We start from the raw sequence: 23,015 nt of genomic DNA on the forward strand, positions 1-23,015 counted from the left end.
AGTGTTTTACTAATTAGCCCGCCAAATATTGACTGAATTCCCCAAAAATTAACAAATTTATATAATTTAACAGTCACAACATATTAATAATCATATATATATATATATAAATATATATATATATATATATATATATATATATATATATATATATATATATATATATAAAGATGTAAATCTTTGAAACACACTCAGTGATCAAAAGATCTAAGTTATTGGTTTACCGACCAAACGTAACTAAACCTGAAATGGTGGATGTGTGAATTGTTCGTAATGGGATTTTTCCACATTCTCTATTTCATTTGTTTGATATATATATATATATATATATATATATATATATATATATATATATATATATATATATATATATATATATATATATATATATATATACATCCTACTATCAATTTGGCATCGATACATTATGCATTTACCATCGATTTGGCATCGTCTTGCAAGGTGGCATCTGTATATCGATGCCACTTTACACTACCTTAATAACTTTTTTTCTGCACTTGTTACCAGAAGTCTAATCAACTCGTTAGTTAGAGATTTGATTTCTTGATGTTACTTTAATATATCAGCTTTCTTTGTTTATCCCTTACTAAGTTATATAAGTTTATTCCATAAAATGTTTGAGTCCAAAATGATGGTACAGTGAAAATATTATATACATTTAGTTCAGTGTTTTACCGTTTTGTCGCTGCTGATATATACATGAAAACGTATATCCCACTTTCATTATCAATCATTTTGGCATCAGAAATTTGGCATCACTGTTGAATATAATATTATCCACACCGAAAAATAGGCAACTTGAGAATGTATATATTATTTTCATCACCAAATCATTCTGGCACCATGTTGTTTTCACCCAATTTTGAAAAAATGTGAAAACTTTGTATTATCCACGTCCGTCTGTCCGTCCGTCTGTCTGTAATCACAACTCCTCCGTCAACATACCAGCTAGAATGACAAATGAGGTGTCAACTGAAAGGTGAGATATTTGACCTTGGCGGTCTGTTTGTCGGTCTGTCCGACCGCGAATATAACTCCTCCATCATTATACCAGGTAGAATGACAAATGAGGGGTCAAATGAAAGCTTATAATCCAAGGATGGTACTAAAGGTGAGATATTTGACCAAGGCTGTCTTTCCGTCGGTCCGTACGACCGCGAATATAACTTCTCCGTCATTATACCAGGTAGAATGACAAATGAGGTGTCAAATGAAAGCTGATAATCCAAGGGTGGTACTAAAGTTGACATATTTGACTGAGGCGGTCTGTGCGTCGGTCCCTCCGACCGCGAATATAACTCCTCCATTATTATACCAGCTTGAATGATAAATGAGGTGTCAAATAAAAGATTATAATCCAAGGATGGTACTAAAGGTGAGATATTTGACCCAGGCTGTCCTTCCGTCGGTCCGTACGACCGGGAATATAACTCCTTCGTCATTATACCAGGTAGAATGACAAATAAGGTGTCAAATGAAAGTGTTTTACTAATTAGCCCGCCAAATATTGACTGAATTCCAAAAAAATTAACAAATTTATATATATATATATATATATATATATATATATATATATATATACATATATATATATATATATATATATATATATATATATATATATATATATATATATATATATATATATATATATATCTTTCCTCAGGTAGCTTTACCTTCGTGACTGTGTTGGTCGTCGCCCTGAAAGGCAGGGTTTTCTGACATTGTTGTTACAAATGGTAACATTGCTCCTGTAGTGATCCTTTCCCAAGTTAAACTGCTTCATCTTCTAACTTGGCTATACTGTACTGATGACGACTAATGAGTCAGAAACACGTGTCTGCAGTTGCATTCCATCTTTTTTATATTGTTGATTTTGTATTCACATTCACATTGCGAGTTTTTGCCAATGATTTTTCTTTTCTATATTTAAGTTGTACTCGCTTACTTAACATCCTTTATTTCATATGGTTTTGGCTTCTCTTTCCTCAGGTAGCTTTACCTCCGTGACTGTGTTGGTCGTCGCCCTGAAAGGCAGGGTCTTCTGACATTGTTGTTACAAATGGTAACATTGCTCCTGTAGTGATCCTTTCCCAAGTTAAACTGCTTCATCTTCTAACTTGGCTATACTGTACTGATGACGACTAATGAGTCAGAAACACGTGTCTGCAGTTGCATTCCATCTTTTTTATATTGTTGATTTTGTATTCTCATTCACATTGCGAGTTTTTTGCCAATGATTTTTATTTTCTATATATATATATATATATATATATATATATATATATATATATATCAAGCAATGATTCTTGAGGATGCAGTCTATTTTGGCCCACAAGACAAAGAAAACTCTTTGACTTACTGTCAAGCTTTCGAATTTATTTTAATTCTTTTTCAAGACATCTGTTGACAAAAATATACAAATTAAAGAAATGGCGCTTGGTCGAGTTATGCATAACGCCATCCAAATATAAAAATTATGTAGGTACTTACAATTTTCTTAATTACTTACTAGTCATGAGATTACATTGAAAAAATTTGAAATTTTACCAAAAGGACAATTATGCACATAGGTATGAAAAATTATTTTAAAAACTTCAGTTATGTTGTCATGTTTGAAATATGTCATGAAATATGTAAAGTGTATACACTTTATATAGGAGAAAAGTAAAACTAGTAACAACATATTTTTTATTTTTTATTAGATTTTATTAGATTGATCTATGAAAAACAAATTAATAACATCAAAATCAATTAGTCCAATCATTTTTTAAAGCATGTATATAAATTTTAATGTTGGATTATATGATAGAAAATCAGATTATGATGTTGTACTAATTTTTTGTTGATATGCTAATATGTAACAATAAATGTTACTTAATTTGTCTATATCTGATTTTCTATTTATACATTTTTTATTTTTCTGTATATGTGTCATTTCTATAAATAACCTTTTCTGTTCATTTTTTACCCTCTGTAGGATTGACGCTTGTGAAAAATTAAATGTATGATTTAAATTAATCGAGTGGTCGGCTAACGCACAAGCTTGTGATTTATTTGTGTTAATATCACTTCTGTGAGATATTATTCTACTGTGCAATGTACGAGAAGTTTCTCCTATATAAACTTTATCACAGTCTGAGCAAGGTATTTGATAAACAACTTTTGAACTTTCTTTGGTCGTTAGAGGATCCTTAGTTTTAGTGTATAAATTTGCTATAGTTTTAACATTTCTAGTAGCAATTTGTATGTTTTCTAATCCTTTAAATAATTTTAGAAGTTTTGGTGTTAAGAATGGAATATAAGGTAAAGATCCAAATGTTTGTGATGTTGCTGGTATTAAGGCGTCAACTGGAGGGTTATTGTTTAGGCTATTATTTATTTCTTGGCTTGCCGTGATGGAAGGTGGAGAGGTTGCAGTACTAAAAATTAATTTATTAAGTAGGCCTACCGGATAAGAGTTTTCCATTAATATGGAATTAAAAAGAATTAAAATAAATTCGAAAGCTTGACAGTAAGTCAAAGAGTTTTCTTTGTCTTTTGGGCCAAAATAGACTGCATCCTCAAGAATCACTGCTTGATATTTGAATATACAGTCAAGAATACCATAATCTTATATATATATATATATATATATATATATATATATATATATATACCATACATATGCATTATATATAGATAAACATATACAGGGTGTAACAAAAATACAGGTCATAAATTTAATCACATATTCTGGGACCAAAAATAGTTCGATTGAACCTAACTTACCTTAGTACAAATGTGCACATAAAAAAAGTTACAGCCCTTTGAAGTTACAAAATGAAAATCGATTTTTTCCAATATATCGAAAACTATTAGAGATCTTTTATTGAAAATAAACATGTGGCATTCTTATGGTAGTAGTGTCTTAAGAAAAAATTATAGTGAAATTTGGACACCCCATAAAAATTTTATGGGGTTTTGTTCCTTTAAACCCCCCCAAACTTTTGTGTACGTTCCAATTTAATTATTATTGTAGTACAATTAGTTAAACACAATATTTTAAAAACTTTTTTGCTTCTCAGTACTTTTTCGAAAAGTCAGTTTTTATCGAGATATTTTGAATATTTGTCAAATCCACCACATATTTGTATATGGCTAAGTACGATTATGGAGACTTTGTAATAATTAAATATGAAAATTTATTTATGATTTACATTTTTAGGTATATTTTGAACCATATTAAAAAAGAAGTAATATCTCGATAAAAAGTGCCTTCTCGAAAAAATATAAAGAGGCAAAAAAGTTTTAAAAACACTGTGTTTAACTAATGGCACCGCAGTAAAAGTTTAATTGGAACATACACAAACATTTGGGGGGTTTAAAGGAACAAAACCCCCATAAAATTTTTATGTAAACATATTAAAAAAGAAGCCGCAACTCGATAAAAATTGCCTTATCGAAAAAATACTAAGAGGCAAAAAAGTTTTATAAATATTGAATTTAAATAATGGTACCACAATAATAATTTAATAAAGACGTACACAAAAGTTTGGGGGGGTTTAAGGGAACCAAACCCCCATAAAATTTTTATGGGGTGCAGAAATTTCACTATAATTCTTTTTTAAAATGTTCCTGCCATAAGAATGCCACATGTCCATTTTCAATAAAAAATCTCTAATAGTTTTCGATATTCGAAAAAATCGATTTTCATTTTGTAACTTCAAAGGGCTGTAACTTTTTTTATGTGCATATTTGTACTAAGGTAAATTAGATTCATTCGAACTATTTTTGGTCTCAGAATATGAGATTTAATTTATGACCTGTATTTTCGTTACACCCTGTATATGTATATACATTATGTATAGTACATATGCGATGAATTAACTACTCTAAATACTAACTGAAAAATATTATTGGTGCATTGGTAAACGTGGACACAAAATTTGATATTTAATATCAAGGATGCACATTCAAATTATGCATTATCTATCAAAATAATTGGTATAATTTAATCGTTTATAAGCTAATTGAAAAAGTACTTAAAACATCACATTCTGACGCTTTGTGATTTTGCTAAATGATAGTAACTATCGAGAGATAAAAATTTATGCAGATTAGTTGAAAAAAATATCTAATATTTGATATATAATCGTATCATTCATGTCGACAAAAAATGTTTTATTTGTTTTTTTAATTGGTGCGTTATTATTGTGCTAACCTAATATTCATATTTGAAATGAAGAGTTTTATAAGCTATACAACCGCAGTTATATTTGCAGGTAGGCTATATGTATAACCAATATCGAAAATTAAACTCACGGTCTCATGTATTAGACACTATTATCTCTATAGTTCCATCACTCCTTGTGGAATATTGGGCGCTTATGCGTTTCTTGGCCAAAAGTGTAAGATTGCTGGCTGGCCGGAACAGCGCATCTTCTTTTGTATTTAAATCGTTTTTTGTTTATCTCTGGGTAAAGTGTGTACTTGTTCCTTCCATTATCTTCTATTTTTTGCTCTGTTTTTGACTTCACCCCATCTTAGTCCAAATTGTTCGTGTTCTCTCGTTGTAGTTTTTTTTCCAGCTGTTTTTTAATCTTCCTCTCTTTCTTTTCCCCCCTGGTTGGTATTTAACTGCTTGTCTTGTTATATTGCTTTGACATTTCCTCAAAGTGTGGCGAATCTACTTCCATTTTGTTTCCTTGATTGTAGTAGATATGTTACTTTGCTTTGGTATTTCCCATAGTTCTGTATTAGTTATTCTGTTGGACCAGTGTATTTTCATAATTTGTCTTAGAGATTTGTTTAAAAAAGTTTGCAGTTTTTTAATAATTGTATTTTCGTCTTGTGTCCATGTTTCTGCTCCGTAAAGTAGTATAGGTACTTTTAATACAGTTGAACCGGCTTATTGGAATAGCCTTCGTGCTAATCAGAAGTATTCCTATAACCGGGATATTCTAATAACCGATCATTAGTCGGTAGTAGAAACGTTTTTGGTCCTCAAATTTCTATTCTATAGGTATTCTAATAAGCGGGTTTGACTGTACAATTATTAAAGACTAGCTGACCCGGCGAACTTCGTATCGCCTTATAGAATTAGGTAATTTAATAACTACTAAAAATAATTAACAGAGGCAAAAAAATGCTGAAATATAAATATTATGTATGAAAAGAGTTGATATATACAGGGTGTAACAAAAATACAGGTGATAAATTTAATCACATATTCTGGGACCAAAAATAGTTCGATTGAACCTAACTTACCTTAGTACAAATGTGCACATAAAAAAGTTGCAGCCCTTTGAAGTTACAAAATGAAAATCGATTTTGTCCAATATATCGAAAACTGTTAGATATATTTTATTGAAAATGGACATGTGGTATTCTCACGGAAGTAGTATCTTAAGAAAAAATTATAGTGAAATTTAGACACCCCATAAAAATTTTATGGGGGTTTTGTTCCTTTAAATCCCCCCCAAACTTTTGTGTACGTTCTAATTTAATTATTATTGTAGTACCATTAGTTAAACACAATGTTTTAAAAACTTTTTTGCCTCTTATTACTTTTTCAAAAAGTCGAGTTTTTATCGAGATATTTTGAATATTTGTCAAATCCACCACATATTTGTATACGGTTAAGTACGATTATGGAGACTTGGTAATATTATGAAAATTTATTTTTCTACGAGCGTGCAAAAATGTCTACTTTCGCGCACGCGTTTTAGTTTAGAAAGTTTTACTTTTCCGCACGCGTTTTACTTTTCCGCACGCTTTTTACTTTTCCGCGCTACTTTTCCGCACTGCATTTAGATATTTTAATATATCCTTAAAATAATTATAATACATGCAATAAACTAATATTAAGATATTATTTACTATTTTATTTCAAGTGTATCTTATTGTGTTCCTGTTTTAATGAAATTAAAGCGACAATTCGATGAAATAATAGTATATTATTCAACGAGCATGTAATGATGGCATCTGATGAATTACGACACTCGCCTACGGCTCGTGTCGCAAACTTCATCATCGTGAGTAATAGCCATTACATGCGAGTAGAATACTATACTTTTTCTTCGACCTTTTTTTTAATTTAAATTGGTAAAAAATTTAATTTTCAACTACTAGGGATTTAAATTATAATAATTTACAAATATACCTAAATGCTATTCACCCCTAGTACGTGGCTGAATAATTGGTTGCCTACTATTACTAAATTCTTATTTATTGTAAAAATACAACTAGAAATAGTCAATATAAGTTCTATTCGTTTCCGAAAAATTATAAGCTTAAATTTGTACCTACTGTCAGTGAATCTAATAAATAGGAAATGGCTTTTGTCGGTGGACGTATTTCATATAAGTTATAATGTATATTTACATTTAACTATATATAATATAATATAACTATTACTATACATAATATGTTATAACATATTTAACACAATATAACTTGAAAAACAAACACAATATTAGTTATAAATTCCAATTAACATAAACAAAATGCGCTAATGTCACTGTCACTAAATTAAATGATAAACGTCAAAATTTTTAGTAAACAAGATATAAACGTAAAAAATATACTGACATTGTTACAATTAAAATTCCTTTAAAATTTTTTCGAAGTTAATTATTGGTATAAATTACAATAATTATTGTATTAAATAAACACGTTTAAGTAATTTTATTTGCAGTTTATATACGAATAACATTAAAAGTGGCATGCGCCACTTGAATCTAACTTCAGCCCGTGAGTAATGACCCGCGAGTATAACTTCAGCCCGTGAGTAATGACCCGCGAGTAACTTCAGCCCGTGAGTAATGAATTATTACTCACGGGCACAGTAATGGGTGCTATTATCTATGAAAAAATAGCGAATAATGAGCATGTTATTAAACGGTCGTAGAAAAAATTATTTTGACATAATATTCGAAACTCGAATCGATAGACAATAACAGTCGTTTTGAATTATCGTCATGGAAACCAAGATCGTCGTCATGCTAACCAATTATGCTGAAAGTTTGGTTTTGACAACCTTGTCAAAGAATTAATTTGTGTATGTATTTTCATATTAATTAAATTAATTGATTAAGATTTGATCATTTTTTAAAGACTCGTAGAAAAAATATTGTTCCTAACTCTTGCAGAAAGTCTCTTTTCCGCACTGGACTGCCTGCCGAACTCCCGCTTCGCCTCGTTCGGCAAACTGCAGTCGCGTGCGGAAAAGTATGACTTTCTGCACTTGTTAGGAAAATAACTATTATGATTTAGATTTTTAGGTATTTTTGAACCATATTTAAAAAAGCCACATCGAAAAAATACAAAGAGACAAGAAAGTTTTAAAAACACTGTGTTTAACTAATGGTATCGCAGTAATAGTTTAATTGGATCGTACACAAATATTTTGGGGTTTAAAGGAACTAAACCCCCATAAAATTTTTATGTAAACATATTAAAAAAGAAGCCGCAACAAGAGCCAAAAAAGTTTTAGAAATATTGAATTTAACTAATAGTACCACAATAATAATTTAATTGGAACGTACACAAAAGTTTGGGGGGGGGGTTAAGGAAACAAAACCCCCATAAAATTTTTATGGGTTGCATAAATTTCACTATAATGTTTCTTTAAGATATTCCTGCCATAAGAATGCCACATGCCCATTTTCAATAAAAAATCTCTAATAGTTTTCGATATATTCGAAAAAATTGATTTTTATTTTGTAACTTCAAAGGGCTGTACCTTTTTTATGTGCATATTTTTACTAAGGTAAGTTCATTCGAACTATTTTTGGTCCCAGAATATGTGATTTAATTTATGACCTGTATTTTTGTTACACCCTGTATAATGATCAATTTAATGCTTTTTGCATTTTAGGCACCGTAAGAGTCCCAATCAACGATTGTCAATGTCAATTTCTGTCTTGTTGATATTTTTAATACATGATTTTTGTGACCACATCGTTAGTAAATGTATTTAATTAGGAAAACCTTTGGTTCCTTTTTTCATCTGCCATGCAAGGTGATAAGCGATTGAAATGACCGAATAATCCATGAATCATGTGTGTTGTAACAATACAGAATAGCATTTGGTCGGTAGCCCGATCTGATTTCCGCAGATCTCATATTATCGATCTCTTTCGGAGGAGTATAGCAACTAACATTGACACTTGAAAATTTCATAAAATGAAAGAATTAATATTTTGTTCGAGTTAAGTCCAAAAGTTAAACTGCAGCACTTTTCTTCCATAAAATTTGCCGCTCGTTCTACGCGTGTGCTCAAAATTTTTGTCAGGTTTATGATTCGTGAGTAAAACATACGTTTGCAGATACCAATTTTTCGAAAACTTCGTAAAATTAAAAAATTCATATTTTGTCCAATCTGAGTCCAAAAGTTAAACTGTTGCACTTTTCGTACATAAAATTTGCTGCTCGTTCTTTTCGTGTGATCAGAATTTTGCTCCTGCTTACGGTTCGTGAGTAAAAATTCCGTGTAGAGAAATTTTTTGAAAATTTCGCAAAATTAAATAATTCATATTTTGTCCAATTTGAGTCCAAAAGTTAAAATGTTGCACTTTTATTTCATGAAATTTACCGCTAACACGTGTGCTCATAATTTTTTTAAGGCTTATGATTCGTGAGAACCAATTCCGCTTGTAGATAAATTTTTTTTTTAATTTCGGCAAATTAAAAAATTCATGTTTTGCCCTATTTGAGTCCCAAAGTTAAACTGTTACATTTTTCTGCGGCTTACAGTTTGTTATTTCGGAAACCGATTGTGTTAGAGAAAAAATTTTAGTACGGTTTTGTTCGCTGGGAGTATACCTGCATAATTTCGAATTTTTCACGTCATTATTTTGAGAGTTACGGTGCCATGGGCAAACTCCCTTATGACGTACAGGTATAAAAAATAGATAACAACCTATTTTCAGTCATGCCGAATATAGGTGTAAAATTTTATAAGAATTGGTCAAACCGTTTCGGATAAGTATGGCAACTAACACTGTGACCAGAGAATTTTATACATATAGATGTAAATATTTTGGTGGCTACTAAAATGATTATCTAAAACCTCATAAACCTTCCCTGAACTCTCACAAATAATTCAACATCAAAATTAGCCAAATCGGTTCCGCCATTCTCGAGTTTTAGTGAGACTAACGGGCATCAATTGATTTTTATATATAAGATGTAAATATTCAGATGGCGATTAAAAAATAACGGTTAGTAATAGAAAAGTGAAAAATTAGAGTTGTATTTATGTTTGCGTTCTACATCATATAAAATTAAGAAAAAAAACTTTATCCAAAAAAATAAAAATATATATCAGGGGCCACCCCCCTTATGCCGTACAGGTATGAAAAAAGATAGCAACCTATTCTCAGTCCTGCCGAATATAGCTGTAGATTTTCATAACAATCGGTGAAACCGTTTCGGAGGAGTATGGCAACTAACACTACTATGGCAACTAACTAACAGAGAATTTTTTACATATAGATGTAAATATTTTGGTGGCTACTAAAATGACTATCTAAAAACTCATAAACCTTCCCTGAACTTCCTTAAATAATTTAACATCAAAATTAGCCAGATTGGTCCAGCCATTCTCGAGTTTTAGCGAGACTAACGGACAGCAAACTACAATTTTAGTATTTATTTAATTTATTCATCAAAATCAACTTAAACTCAAACAAAATTAGTATGACTGAATAGGTAATTTCAACATCTTTTAAACGAAGTATAACTTGCCATAAGGTCCCATTTAAAATTATCTGTCATAGTGGCGCTGTAATGTCATCTGTCACTATTACGTCACCTGTTATAACTAGTTGAGAAGCTTATGTCCGTTTATTTCCTCTCTCCAAATTTCACGATTATATGTATAACCGTTCAAAAGATAAGAGGGGGGGGAACGAACTTTTGACTAGCACTGTATAAGATGTAAATATTAAGATGGCTATTAAAAAAATAACGGTTAGTGATAGAAAAGTGAAAAATTAGAGTTGTATTTATCTTTGGGATATACATCACATAAAAGTAAGAAAAAAAAAATAGATAACAACCTATTCTCAGTCCTCCCAAATATAGGTGTAAAATTTCATAAAAATCGGTGACACCGTTTCGGAGGAGTATGGCAACTAACACTGTGACCAGAGAATTTTATACATATAGATGTAAATATTTTGGTGGCTACTAAAATGACTATCTAAAACCTTATAAACCTTCCCTGAACTTCCACAAATAAATTTAACATCAAATTTAGCCAAATCGGTCCAGCCATTCTCAAGTTTTAGCGAGACTAACGGACAGCAATTGATTTTTATATATAAGATTTTAATTTTGGTTATTTCCGATATTTCTTTTGTTTGCCAAATTTTATCATGTTTAGCCTTTATTATTCTCGTCTGTCGTCTGCATATCCTTTCCCCCGCTCCTTTCCATGACTGATCCAGATATGTGAACTTATCTACCTCTTCCACTTTCGTACCATTTATTATTATTTTATTATTTGGATGGTTATTGTTTTTTAATAATTTGGTTTTCTTTGAGTTTATTCTGAGTCCGATCGAGTCGTAATGCTGTGCCAATTTGTCAATTTTTATTTGCATATGATTTAGGTGTTCCTATTCCTATATAGTTTCTATATAATAACTATCCAATTCTCCACGCCCATAGCTTTCAGGTCTTCTGCTATATTATCTCGCCACCGAAGTAGAGGGCGTCCACGTCGTCTTTTTCCAGTTGGGACTTCCTCCCATACCAACTTTACCATTCTTTGCAAAACTGCAAAACTGCAGATACTTTAGTTAAACAGTCTGACTTGCATAACTACAGCACAAGAGGTGCCAATAATATCAGAACAGTCAAACATCGTCAGGGCTGGATTTACATAAGGGCTGAATGGGCTATAGCCCAGGGCGGCAGATTTCAGGGGGCGGCAAAATTAGATAAAAATAAAAAAAAATTATTCAAGAAGTTAAAAATATGTGAAAAAATACTTGTAATAATTTGTAAAAGAACAATTTGTAAATTAGAATTAAAAAAAAATCATTCACTTAATATATTCTATTTATTTTGTAGTTCTAACGTAACGTTAATGAAATATAGTATGTTCCTTGACGCAACAGTATTCGCGCGCCCCGCGCAACTAGTCAGCCGACGGGCTCTGAGGCTTTGAGGTTTGGAGGTATCGTTTGAAGTAGCCGAGCCCGCCGCCGCCCGTCGGCGCCGTCAGGCTAGGTCGCCGCTCCCCTCCCTTACTATCACTGCCCCCCCCTACAGTGGTTGGCAACCACCGTACGCCACGCGCCGCCGCTCCGCGCTTCCGATATCAGTCAGTTCAGTTGTTCAGTTTGTGTTGGTGGTTTACTCTGACTTTATAGGTTATGTGTGACAGTTTATGAGTGTATTGTTTTCTGAAATACTTTTAATTGAAGATAAGACAGGTAAGTCAAAGAGTTTAGTATACAATCATTTTATTTCATTTTTGATTTAAACACCAAAAAGCGCTATCCCGTTATTCTGATTAGCTTATAAGGGAAATTTATCAAGTCGTCCTAACTGCTTAACTTCTAACTCTAACCACATATTTTCAGGCCACTTGTATAAATATTTTTTTGTAAAGTCTTTTATTTATACAGTAATTTATTTATATGAAAAGATTTTTTTGCTCATATATTACAGTTTGCCCAAAGTATCTGTGCACATGACTAGCCATTCAAAATATTTCCATACAACAACACAGAACTGTGTAAGCCAAATAATAATGGAAATAAACAGTTTTTTCTCTCTATCGTCCTCAGTAGACATGTTTTTCATCGGCTGCCTAAAACTTTAAGGTCGTGTTGTGATGACAGCAGAAGGAACCAATAACTAATGTTTTTAGAAAAGAGCCCACTCTCCATTTAACTAATGTTATTACAGCTGTTACAGTCAAGTGCACAGATACTTTGGGCGAACTGTACGTGATCCAGTAACAACCGTGCTCGTATAAAACCTTTATAAAACCCAGGCAGTAGGCCTACAGTAGAGTCCCGCTCTTGGATAATTAATAGACCTTGTAAAATATACGTTACTACATAGTGCTTAAAGTAGTCCTTCAGAATAGTTTCCATTTTTTCTTTACATTTGTTTTTAACAGTTAAAATTGAAGTTCTTAGTTTTGTGTTATGTAATTAATCAATTATTTTTGTAGACATAACATCCTAAACTATTTATACTTTTTCTACTACAGAAATACTTTATACTACAGAAATATTTTATTTTCAGAAAATATTAACGATGAGTGATGGGCGGAAACGATTGAGTGGTTCTGGCTACCGAAAAGAAGCTCAGAAAAAACTGGAAAAACAAAGAGAAGTAGTAGAAAAAACCGCAAAGATATCAAATTTTTTTAAGAAAAGCAACTCTCAAGATGAAAACTTAAAATGTACTCCTACCGACGACAATGTCACTCCGTGCGGTAGTGGTAGGCCTAATTATGGTCAGACTCACGTAAAAGAAGGTGATGATGCTCTTAATGACGCTGAAGCATCGATTAAGGAACCAGAGCGTCCATCCGCATCACGGTCTTCAAATGAAGATAAGGTGATACCGTATCCTTTGGATGTTAAAATTGTGGATGACCCAGCTTTGTGGGAGATAAATGACCGTACTCGTGAATATGTGGTTACGAGAGGAATCAACCAAAACATAGATGAAATGGATTTATCACGGTCAAAAAGATTAATTGGAGGGCAAAATCGATATTTATCTAAGTCCCTTCTGAAAACAAAGCTGATAAACGGCAAAGAGATGAAAAGATCCTACTTGATGTATTCCGAGAGCAGTGGCAAATTGTATTGTGTTCCCTGCCAATTATTTGGTGGCACAACAAAACTTGCGAAAGAAGGTTGTGATGACTGGAAGCATGACAATGACATTTTGAAATCGCATGAAAATTCCTCTGACCACAAAACATGTGTATTGGCAATGAAAACCAGGATGTCATCAAAGGGAATACAATCACTGCTCACCAGTCAAATTGAAGACGAGCAAAACTACTGGCGCAATGTACTGAAGAGAGTGGTTGCAGTAGTTAAATCCCTAGCAGCTGCAGGTCTTCCTTTAAGAGGGCACGATGAGAAATTCGGGTCATTGTCAAACAGTGGCAATTTCATCTTGTGTCTAGAATTGATTGCCGAATTTGACCCATTCATAGCTGAGCACATCGCTAAATTTGGAAATCCCGGACAGGGTCATACTTCATATTTATCCTCGACTACTTATGAAGAGTTTGTAAAACTAATGGCCCATAAAGTCGTGAAAGAAATAGTAGAAGAAGTTAAAGTAGCGAAATATTTTTCAATTATTGTAGATTCTAGCCCAGATATTACGCATACAGACCAACTCGCAATAGTCCTTCGGTATGTGTTACCTAACGGAAAGTCCGTTGAAAGATTTCTTTGTTTTCTTCCATCAGTTGGCCACAGATCAGAAGCTCTGTTTGATGCAGTTATTAAAGTTCTGGCCGAAAATGAAATTGATATTGAAAACTGTAGGGGTCAGTCATTCGATAATGCATCGAATATGTCCGGTATGTATACTGGCTTACAAGCCAGGATTCGTGAGGTTAGCCCTTCTGCCATGTATACTCCATGCTCTGCACACTCTCTTAATTTAGTTGGAGACAACGCTGCCAGCTGTTGTACCGGCAATTTGTAGATAGCCCAGGGGCGGCAAATCTTCAAATCCGCCTCTGAACATCGTTTGAGTAAATCACTAAAAAACTCAATTGACTTTAACACACGATATAGAGACACAGGAGATAAGATAATGCGCACAGTGGGTAGAGTCATGACGCAAGCAACAGAGTTATCTCGAATTCTTGATGTAACTTAAGTATCGCATTCTTTCGTGTCTTCAATGTCTACGGTGGTTTTCTTTAAATATTTTGTATTTATTGTGTATAACGTTGTGATATTCATTTATAACGTTGTGAATATTTCGTTAAACATGCGTTGTGCAGATTTTGGATGTGGATCTGACCAATCTAAGAAAAATCCTTGCCCAGAAGTGAAATTCTTCACTGTTCCGAAGAACAGTAAATTGTGTAAGAAGTGGATCCATTTAACAGGTAGGAAAGACAAATTTATAGTGAAAAATTCAGTTTTGTGTTCTAGACATTTCGTGGAGAGTAACTGTAAAGTTAATTTACAGCATAAACTATTAAATTATACGCCAAAGCGTTATCGTGGAGCAAAAGATTTCTCAAATTATTATCTCAGATTATCAAAAGATATTTCAAGTCAACAGTGCTAAAACAACCACTTTCGCGCACGCATTTTGTTTCCGAAAGTTGCACTTTCCCGCAAGGCGTGCGGGAAAGTAGAATACCTTTTAATATGGCATTATAATATACTATAATACATGCAATAAACTAATATTTAGACATTATTTACTAATTTATTTCAAATGTATCTTATGGTGTTCATGTTTTAATGAAATTAACGCAATAATTCGATGAAATAAAATTATTTTGACATAATATATAAAAGACACATCAGTAGAAAATTACAATGGTTTTGAATTGTCGTCATGGAAACCAATATCGTCGTCGTAATAACCCATTATATTGAAAGTTTGGTTTTGACAACCTTGTCAAAAAATTAATTTGTGTATTTTCACTCCTAAATAAAAATTGAATTGACTCTATTTTTTTGTGGCTTTTTCCAAACGTACGGCCATAGAAAAAATATTGTTCCTAACTCATGCGGAAAGTGTCTTTCCCGCACTCGACTGCTTGCCCGAACTCCGCTATCGCGTCGTTCGGGTCAACGGCAGTCTCGTTCGTGAAAGTATCATTTTCGCACTAGTTAGAAAAATAACTATATTTGCTTAATAACCTATTATTAGTTAAGTTAGTAGAACATTACGAATTCATTTTTTAATTTTTGTTGTTATTTTTCGTAATAAAACATAAAAAATTAAGTAATTTTGTTTTAAAATAAAGGGTGTGCCATCATAGGGAACGTGTCACCTACACTTAAAAAAATTTAGTTCATAATATTGATTAACAGTGTGATTATTGAATAGTATTTCGTTGTAACAACAATTTAACTTTTTGTTTCAACGAACTTTTAGACATTGATCAATATATTTGGTTATTGTCACAATGATTGAATAATAATTGTGAAAATAACTAGAGTACTTTAATCAATAACACTCAATTTATTCAGACAATAAGTTAGTTTCGTATATTTAATAAATAATGGTAATTCTGGCAGCAAAGCACTTTCTTAATTTCGTAGATGATAAATAATTACCTTGGTTTATCGTGACAACGTACAGATTTCATTAAAACAATGTACAATTGTTGTTAATATAGAGTAATATTTGATTGTTCCATAGATGTAAACTGATTGTTGTGACAACGAATGCATTAATCAATCTAGTACTGCGTTTAATAACCACAATCAATGCGTTGATGGTAGCAATAAACGAAGTTGTTGAAACAATTAATGTTTTGCTTGACCATTTGAAATGTAACGGCTTTTCCTTATCGGTCTTTGTTAAACAATGCTGTTACCTCTGCTGAAGTGCCGAATAATTTCATTTCGTTTCCAAGTGTAGTTCGTACTGGAAGGAAGTTTTCGTGTGTCTATTATCGTATTCATTTTTTTCGAATCCTGAGAAAACTAATTAGTATTTTGAAAAATTTTAACGGAGAATAAAATATTACAATATTATCAAGGGTCTGAAGTCCCTGAGAACTTCTATAATGATTATTTTAATAAGTCAAGGGGGTGAAAAAGAGACAATTTAGTATGATTTTTAATTTCAAATATACCTTGCAAAGGAAACTTTTTGTTTATTCTAAGAGACTTTCGGCCCTCGGTAATAATGTTATCTTTTATTCTGCGTTTAAATTTTTCAAAAATACTTATTAGTTTTCTCAGGATTCCAATAAAAATGAATGCGTTTAAAAATAATTCGATCGAACTTTTGCGCCTGCGCTCTCCAAAAGGATTAAAGTGCTATACATTTTTGGAATCACTATTTCAAACGCTTTTAAACAAGCTGTCACATGATGTACTTTCCTATTTAAAAAAACCAAAGTTGTGGCTGTCACCTGAAGAGGGATCGCGTAAAGTTCGAAACATTGATGTTATAATATACTTTGATTATTTTAAAAATCGACCTGTCCGAGCGTTTTGCTTATGTGCTAAAAATAAATAAGTTAATAAGGGGACAACAGTTTTTCCAGCGCACTGTATGAGTGAAATCATATAAGAAATCACACAGTGTAAAATCCATTAGGTTTAGGACAAAAAAGGGGGATTTTCAAAATTATTATTAATCAATTAATATCATACATTGAGCTAATGCCTTCAGTATTAAATAATTGTAGAAATAAACGAAATACGTTAGGAGAAATAACACTGTTATTGACACAACGAATTGAACGAATAGTCTTCGTCGGTCAATTAACGACTTTGTTGTTTCAATGAATAGTGTTCGTTGGCTCAGTGAACAGTGTTCGTAATAATAATAAATATATGTTCATCCATTCAATAAACGTAATACATTGGATCAACTAACGAACATAATGAATTTATGAACATCGCTTTGTTGTTCCAATAAAACCAAGAATTGGTATTTTAAGTATTGCTTTTGTTGTCTGAATTAACATTTTTATTAATATAACGTACCTTTTCGTTGAGTGTATCATGGCATACTTGCTAATTAAAAAAAAAATTAAAAGCGTGCAAAAAACGTTCAAAATTAAAGTAAGTTATCAATCGCAGTAGCACAGAAAACGACAATAAATATCGTCTCCATACCACCAGATTGACAACAGGTGGAATACTTTCTTTGGTTACACCTCCTGCGATTTTCAAAATTTATAAATCATACAGGATGCCGAGGAAATTAGGATAAATAATTCACAACTCATCTGCTCAGCGTGGTAAAAGCTCCAACAAGAAAGATTCCTTAATACTCAAACAAAAGAGTAAATTAATTAAAAATGTATAAACATTCCCAATTTCTTTGCAACACGAAAATTCAGCAGCTGCATAATACTATGGTCAAATCTGAGAGTGCAGGAAGAGTCTATACCGGTTTCGGGGGTTGTTTCCCCCTCATCAGTAGTTCCATATCCTCTTCTCTCAGATTCTTCCACGTACCATACTTTAGGCCTTTCCGAATTGCAAAGAAAGAAATGTCACGGATGAACTAGGGCCATCTACCGAAAAACAAAGTAAGTTATCAATCGAAGTAGCACAGAAAACGACAATAAATATCGTCTCCATACCACCAAATTGACAACAGGTGGAATACTTTCTTTGGTTACACCTCCTGAAATTTTCAAAATTTATAAATCATACAGGATGCCGAGGAAATTAAGATGAGAGAATTTTAAATAATTCACAACTCATCTGCTCAGCATGGTAAAAGCTCCAACAAGAAAGATTCCTTAATACTCAAACAAAAGAGTAAATGAATTAAAAATGTATAAACATTCTCAATTTCTTTGCAACACGAAAATGCAGCAGCTGCATAATACTATGGTCAAATCTGAGAGTGTCCCATATCAGTAGTACCACACTAGTGTGGTACGTGGAAGAATCTGAGAGAAGAGGATATGGGACTACTGATGAGGGGGAACCAACCCCCGAAACCGGTATAGACTCTTCCTGCACTCTCAGATTTGACCATAGTATTATGCAGCTTCTGCATTTTCGTGTTGCAAAGAAATTGAGAATGTTTATACATTTTTAATTCATTTACTCTTTTGTTTGAGTATTAAGGAATCTTTCTTGTTGGAGCTTTTACCATGCTGAGCAGATGAGTTGTGAATTATTTAAAATTCTCTCATCTTAATTTCCTCGGCATCCTGTATGATTTATAAATTTTGAAAATTTCAGGAGGTGTAACCAAAGAAAGTTTTCCACCTGTTGTCAATTTGGTGGTATGGAGACGATATTTATTGTCGTTTTCTGTGCTACTTCGATTGATAAAGGCCTAAAGTGTGGTACGTGGAAGAATATGAGAGAAGAGGATATGGGACTACTCATGAGGGGGAAACAACCCCCGAAACCGGTATAGACTCTTCCTGCACTCTCAGATTTGACCATAGTATTATGCAGCTGCTGCATTTTCGTGTTGCAAAGAATTCTCATTCTCATTTAAAAAAAATCATCGATTACTTCATCACGCCCATATGGATGACGTTACTAGTATGACATTTATGGCAAAATATCATAATTTAAAAATAAAAATCGACCTGTTTCAGGATTTTCCCTTAAAGTCGCCGGTTTACGAAATAACGAATTTATTCCTTTCATTTGCACCATACTGTATAGTATCAAAATAAAACTCATTTTTTGACCTATTTTAATTACGGTAACTGTCTTGGCATTTTACTTATTCAAGTGAAAGTACTTAATTACCCAAATAGGTGCAAAACCAAATTAGAGAAAGTATGACAAATGCAATACAAACAAATCAGGAATGCTATAAGAAACTATAAGGACATTTATTATCTTCCAGTTCAATTTATTCTGTCGAATTGGTAACGCCTTATATTGTTAATTTTGTGAAAATATGTTCGTGCTGTTTAACCGAAAATGCCAAGACGTGTTTTAGATGTAGATACTCTAATTTGTAACCTACATAAGTACTTTATTGCGGAAAAAAACAATGGTGGTCCTTTAAAATCGGTAACGTCTATACAACAACGCGTGTGCGATGCTTTAGGAATTAGCGAATCAAAATTAAGATCTACAATCTACAATTAAAAACGAGAATGGTGAAGTGCCGGAAAACGATCACCACCATACTCGCCTGTTATTAAAAACGAACGATATGTTCGAAGGACGAAAATTTCAAATTCGTAATATCATATATCAAATGCGTGCAAATAAGGAACATGTGACTTTAGATACAATTTTACTTAAGTTAAAAGAGAGGAAATTTGGTGACATCGGCAGAACAAGTTTATGGCAAGTCCTACATAACATAGGATTCAAATTTAAAAAAGAAGATAACAGAAAAGCGCTTTGTGAAAGAAGTTCTCTTGTACACAAGAGAATTGAGTTTCTGAGAAAATATAACAAATTAAAAGAAGAAGGGTCAACTTTTGTATATTTAGACGAAACATGGATATTTTCTAAGGGTGCTACCAAGAGAATATGGCAAGATGACAACATAAAATCGATCAACCATACTAGTGGAGAAGGGAAGCGACATATAATTCTGCACGCGGGAGGGAAGACAGGCTTTATAGAAGGTGCTGATTTAATATTTTCGTCTACATAAAAAACAGTGACTATCATGACAATATGAACACGGAAATGTTTGTGAAATGGTTGCGTGAAAAACTTCTTCCCGGATTAAGTGAGCCCAGCGTAATTATTTTAGACAATGCGCCTTACCATTCAGAAATACTAAACAAAAGACCAACAAATTCGTGGAATGTAGATAAGATTAAAGAATGGCTAACAAATGAACGCATATCTATTCCACAGCATATATTAAAGTCTGATTTGTTACGTTTGGCAAAAGTCCATGCAAAACCAAAAATCTTTGTGGTGGATCAGGTTATTGAAAGTTACGGGCATCAAGTTTTACGTCTTCCACCATACCACTGCCAGTTTAATCCCATCGAATATATATGGGGAATAACAAAACACTATTACGACAACCATATTGGGCCTAGTGGGTATACAGACGAAGCGGTTTGGGAAACTTGGCGAGAAGCACTTTCAATTGCAACTCCAGAAGTATGGCGGAACTGTATATACAAGTGCCAAAAATTAATTGAGGATTGGTGGATTCGTGAAAATAAAATTAACGAAATAAGCCCAATCATAATAACAATTAACGGTGACAACAGCGATGGCGATGATAGTGTGAACAATAACGACTAAATCATTTTAGTAAAAAAAAATTGGTACGTATATTGACTTAATAATATTTAGCATTTTACTTAAATATTTGATGTTTACATAATGCCCTGCTGTAGGATTTCCGGATCCTTTTCAAGGCGTGATCATTTTAGTAGGTGTGATTTGTTTGAAATCGAAACTATTTGTAGATATTGTAGGTACATAGGTACGTAATATTATAATATTGTTTTTAATAATTTTTATTTACATGAAAAATACCCCATTATACATATAAACTATAAAATATACATAACTAACATAGAAAACACGCGATCTGATAAAAGAATAAAACAAGCTAAAATTAGTTTACAATGTCATATAAATGCTTTTTACACGCGTCAATTGACTTTAATTTAAAAACATCCAACGTCAATATATCACTTAAATTGATTTTGACTTTATAGAAAACCATTTTAGAGATTAAATTAAAACATCAACAATACAGCAACGTTTAGCCTTCTACCTTTTATAAGTTGTAATTTGTTTTATTTTTATTATATTGATATTCATACAACAATTAATATTAGGTATATTGATTTTTGGCTACGGATAATGAACTGTTATAAAGAATCATGAAATTATGTCGTTTAGGCTTCTGAGGCTATACAAACACCTAAAATTTAAAATTATTTGATTTATATAAGAACCCCCTCAAATAAAAAATTACTGCGCCCATGTGTAAATAGTCAAACTACAGCGGACCAGTCAATTCGTTCATTTCTTTCTTAATCCATGACCGGTGTAAGCCTACCGAATAGACAGCGAACTGTACAACGCTTCTCCTCCGTGTTTTATGCACTCTGCGGTAGGGATGGCGTTTTTGACAAAACACCGGTTTTCGGTTATACCGGTTTTTTTGCTTACGGTTTAACCTAGCGGTTATAACCGGCCAAAAAAAACCGTTCGGTTTTTTTAATCCAATGGGTTACAATGTTACATTTACAATGCACTTTAGTTTGCGATACCCCACTCGACTTGATACTCGATATCAATATGATCAAAATTAGTACTATCGAAAGAACATCGATATCAATATAAATAAAACACAAGTTTTAATAAAACCATTTTATTCTAATAATTATTATATTTATGTATTATTTTATTATTATTATATATTTATTGATTATTACTAAATATAATATAGCGTAAGATTAATTAATACATATTGAAATAATATACAATTTAACCCAACCATTTCAACTTCAAACTTCAACCAACAAAAAATTTCCCAGACTCTTTCAAATGGGATTTAAAAAAATAATATCAACATAAATATTTTACTTAAAAATAAATTGGATAATGCAATTTATCTTTTATTTTTACTACCATCAAAAAAAATTTATCATGTATTTCTTTTAACATGTTTGTATATTTGTATAATGGCGCGTCCGCATTGGTAAATTTTTCGTGCGTATTGAACTAATGGTTCGTCGCAAGAATTTGCGTAGTAAATTTTTACGTGAGCAAATTTTTACAGTGAGGACGCGGTGCTCAAATCATTTGATCTTCGCTCGAAAACGATAACCGATGGAGCGCGTGCGTTGTGTACGTCGAAAATTCTTGCGTCCGATTTATGCGACGAACACGTCCACACTAGCACAATTTACTTCGAGCACGCAAATATTTGCGACGAACAGCTGGTACGCACGAAAAATTTACCAATGCGGAAGCGGCATAATAGGTACATTTTAACTCATTTAATACTTCCTGTATGGGTGTATCGTTTTAAAAATGTAGGGAAATCCTTGGAGATTCGTATTCGTAATCGGTAATTCGATATTTATAGTCAGAACATTGTTGGTAATCAGAAAAAGTCATTCACCCACTTTCAATGTTAAGAGTCAAGTGTGAAAAATAGATGATGTTTGCGTCTACTTCAACCAGATCACTTCTTATGTAAATATTATGAATACAAATACCTTTTCAACGAAATATTATAATAAAACTTAATTGTTTCTGGCTGATGTGAGTTTGCACTTTTAGTTTGCTTCTGTATTTATAAAATAAAATTGAATTATGGTTTTGTTTGGAACAATTACTTGAGAATAATAATTATGATTGGGATTCAAAATAATACCTAAC

General features: G+C 32.3%; 1 protein-coding gene across 1 annotated transcript in view; it reads left to right on the forward strand.

The window, feature by feature from the left end:
• Positions 1-5,143: 5,143 nt before the first annotated feature.
• The window catches only part of LOC114345199 (facilitated trehalose transporter Tret1), a 50,334-nt gene continuing 32,462 nt past the window's right edge, over positions 5,144-23,015 (forward strand). The window contains exon 1 of the mRNA XM_028296016.2: positions 5,144-5,285. Within this exon, the coding sequence (XP_028151817.1) occupies positions 5,243-5,285 (43 nt within the window). The 5' untranslated portion in view covers positions 5,144-5,242. The remainder of the gene's footprint in view (positions 5,286-23,015) is intronic.

Source organism: Diabrotica virgifera, chromosome 5 (genome assembly GCF_917563875.1).
Source record: "Diabrotica virgifera virgifera chromosome 5, PGI_DIABVI_V3a".
NCBI classification, from domain to species: Eukaryota; Metazoa; Arthropoda; class Insecta; order Coleoptera; family Chrysomelidae; genus Diabrotica; species Diabrotica virgifera.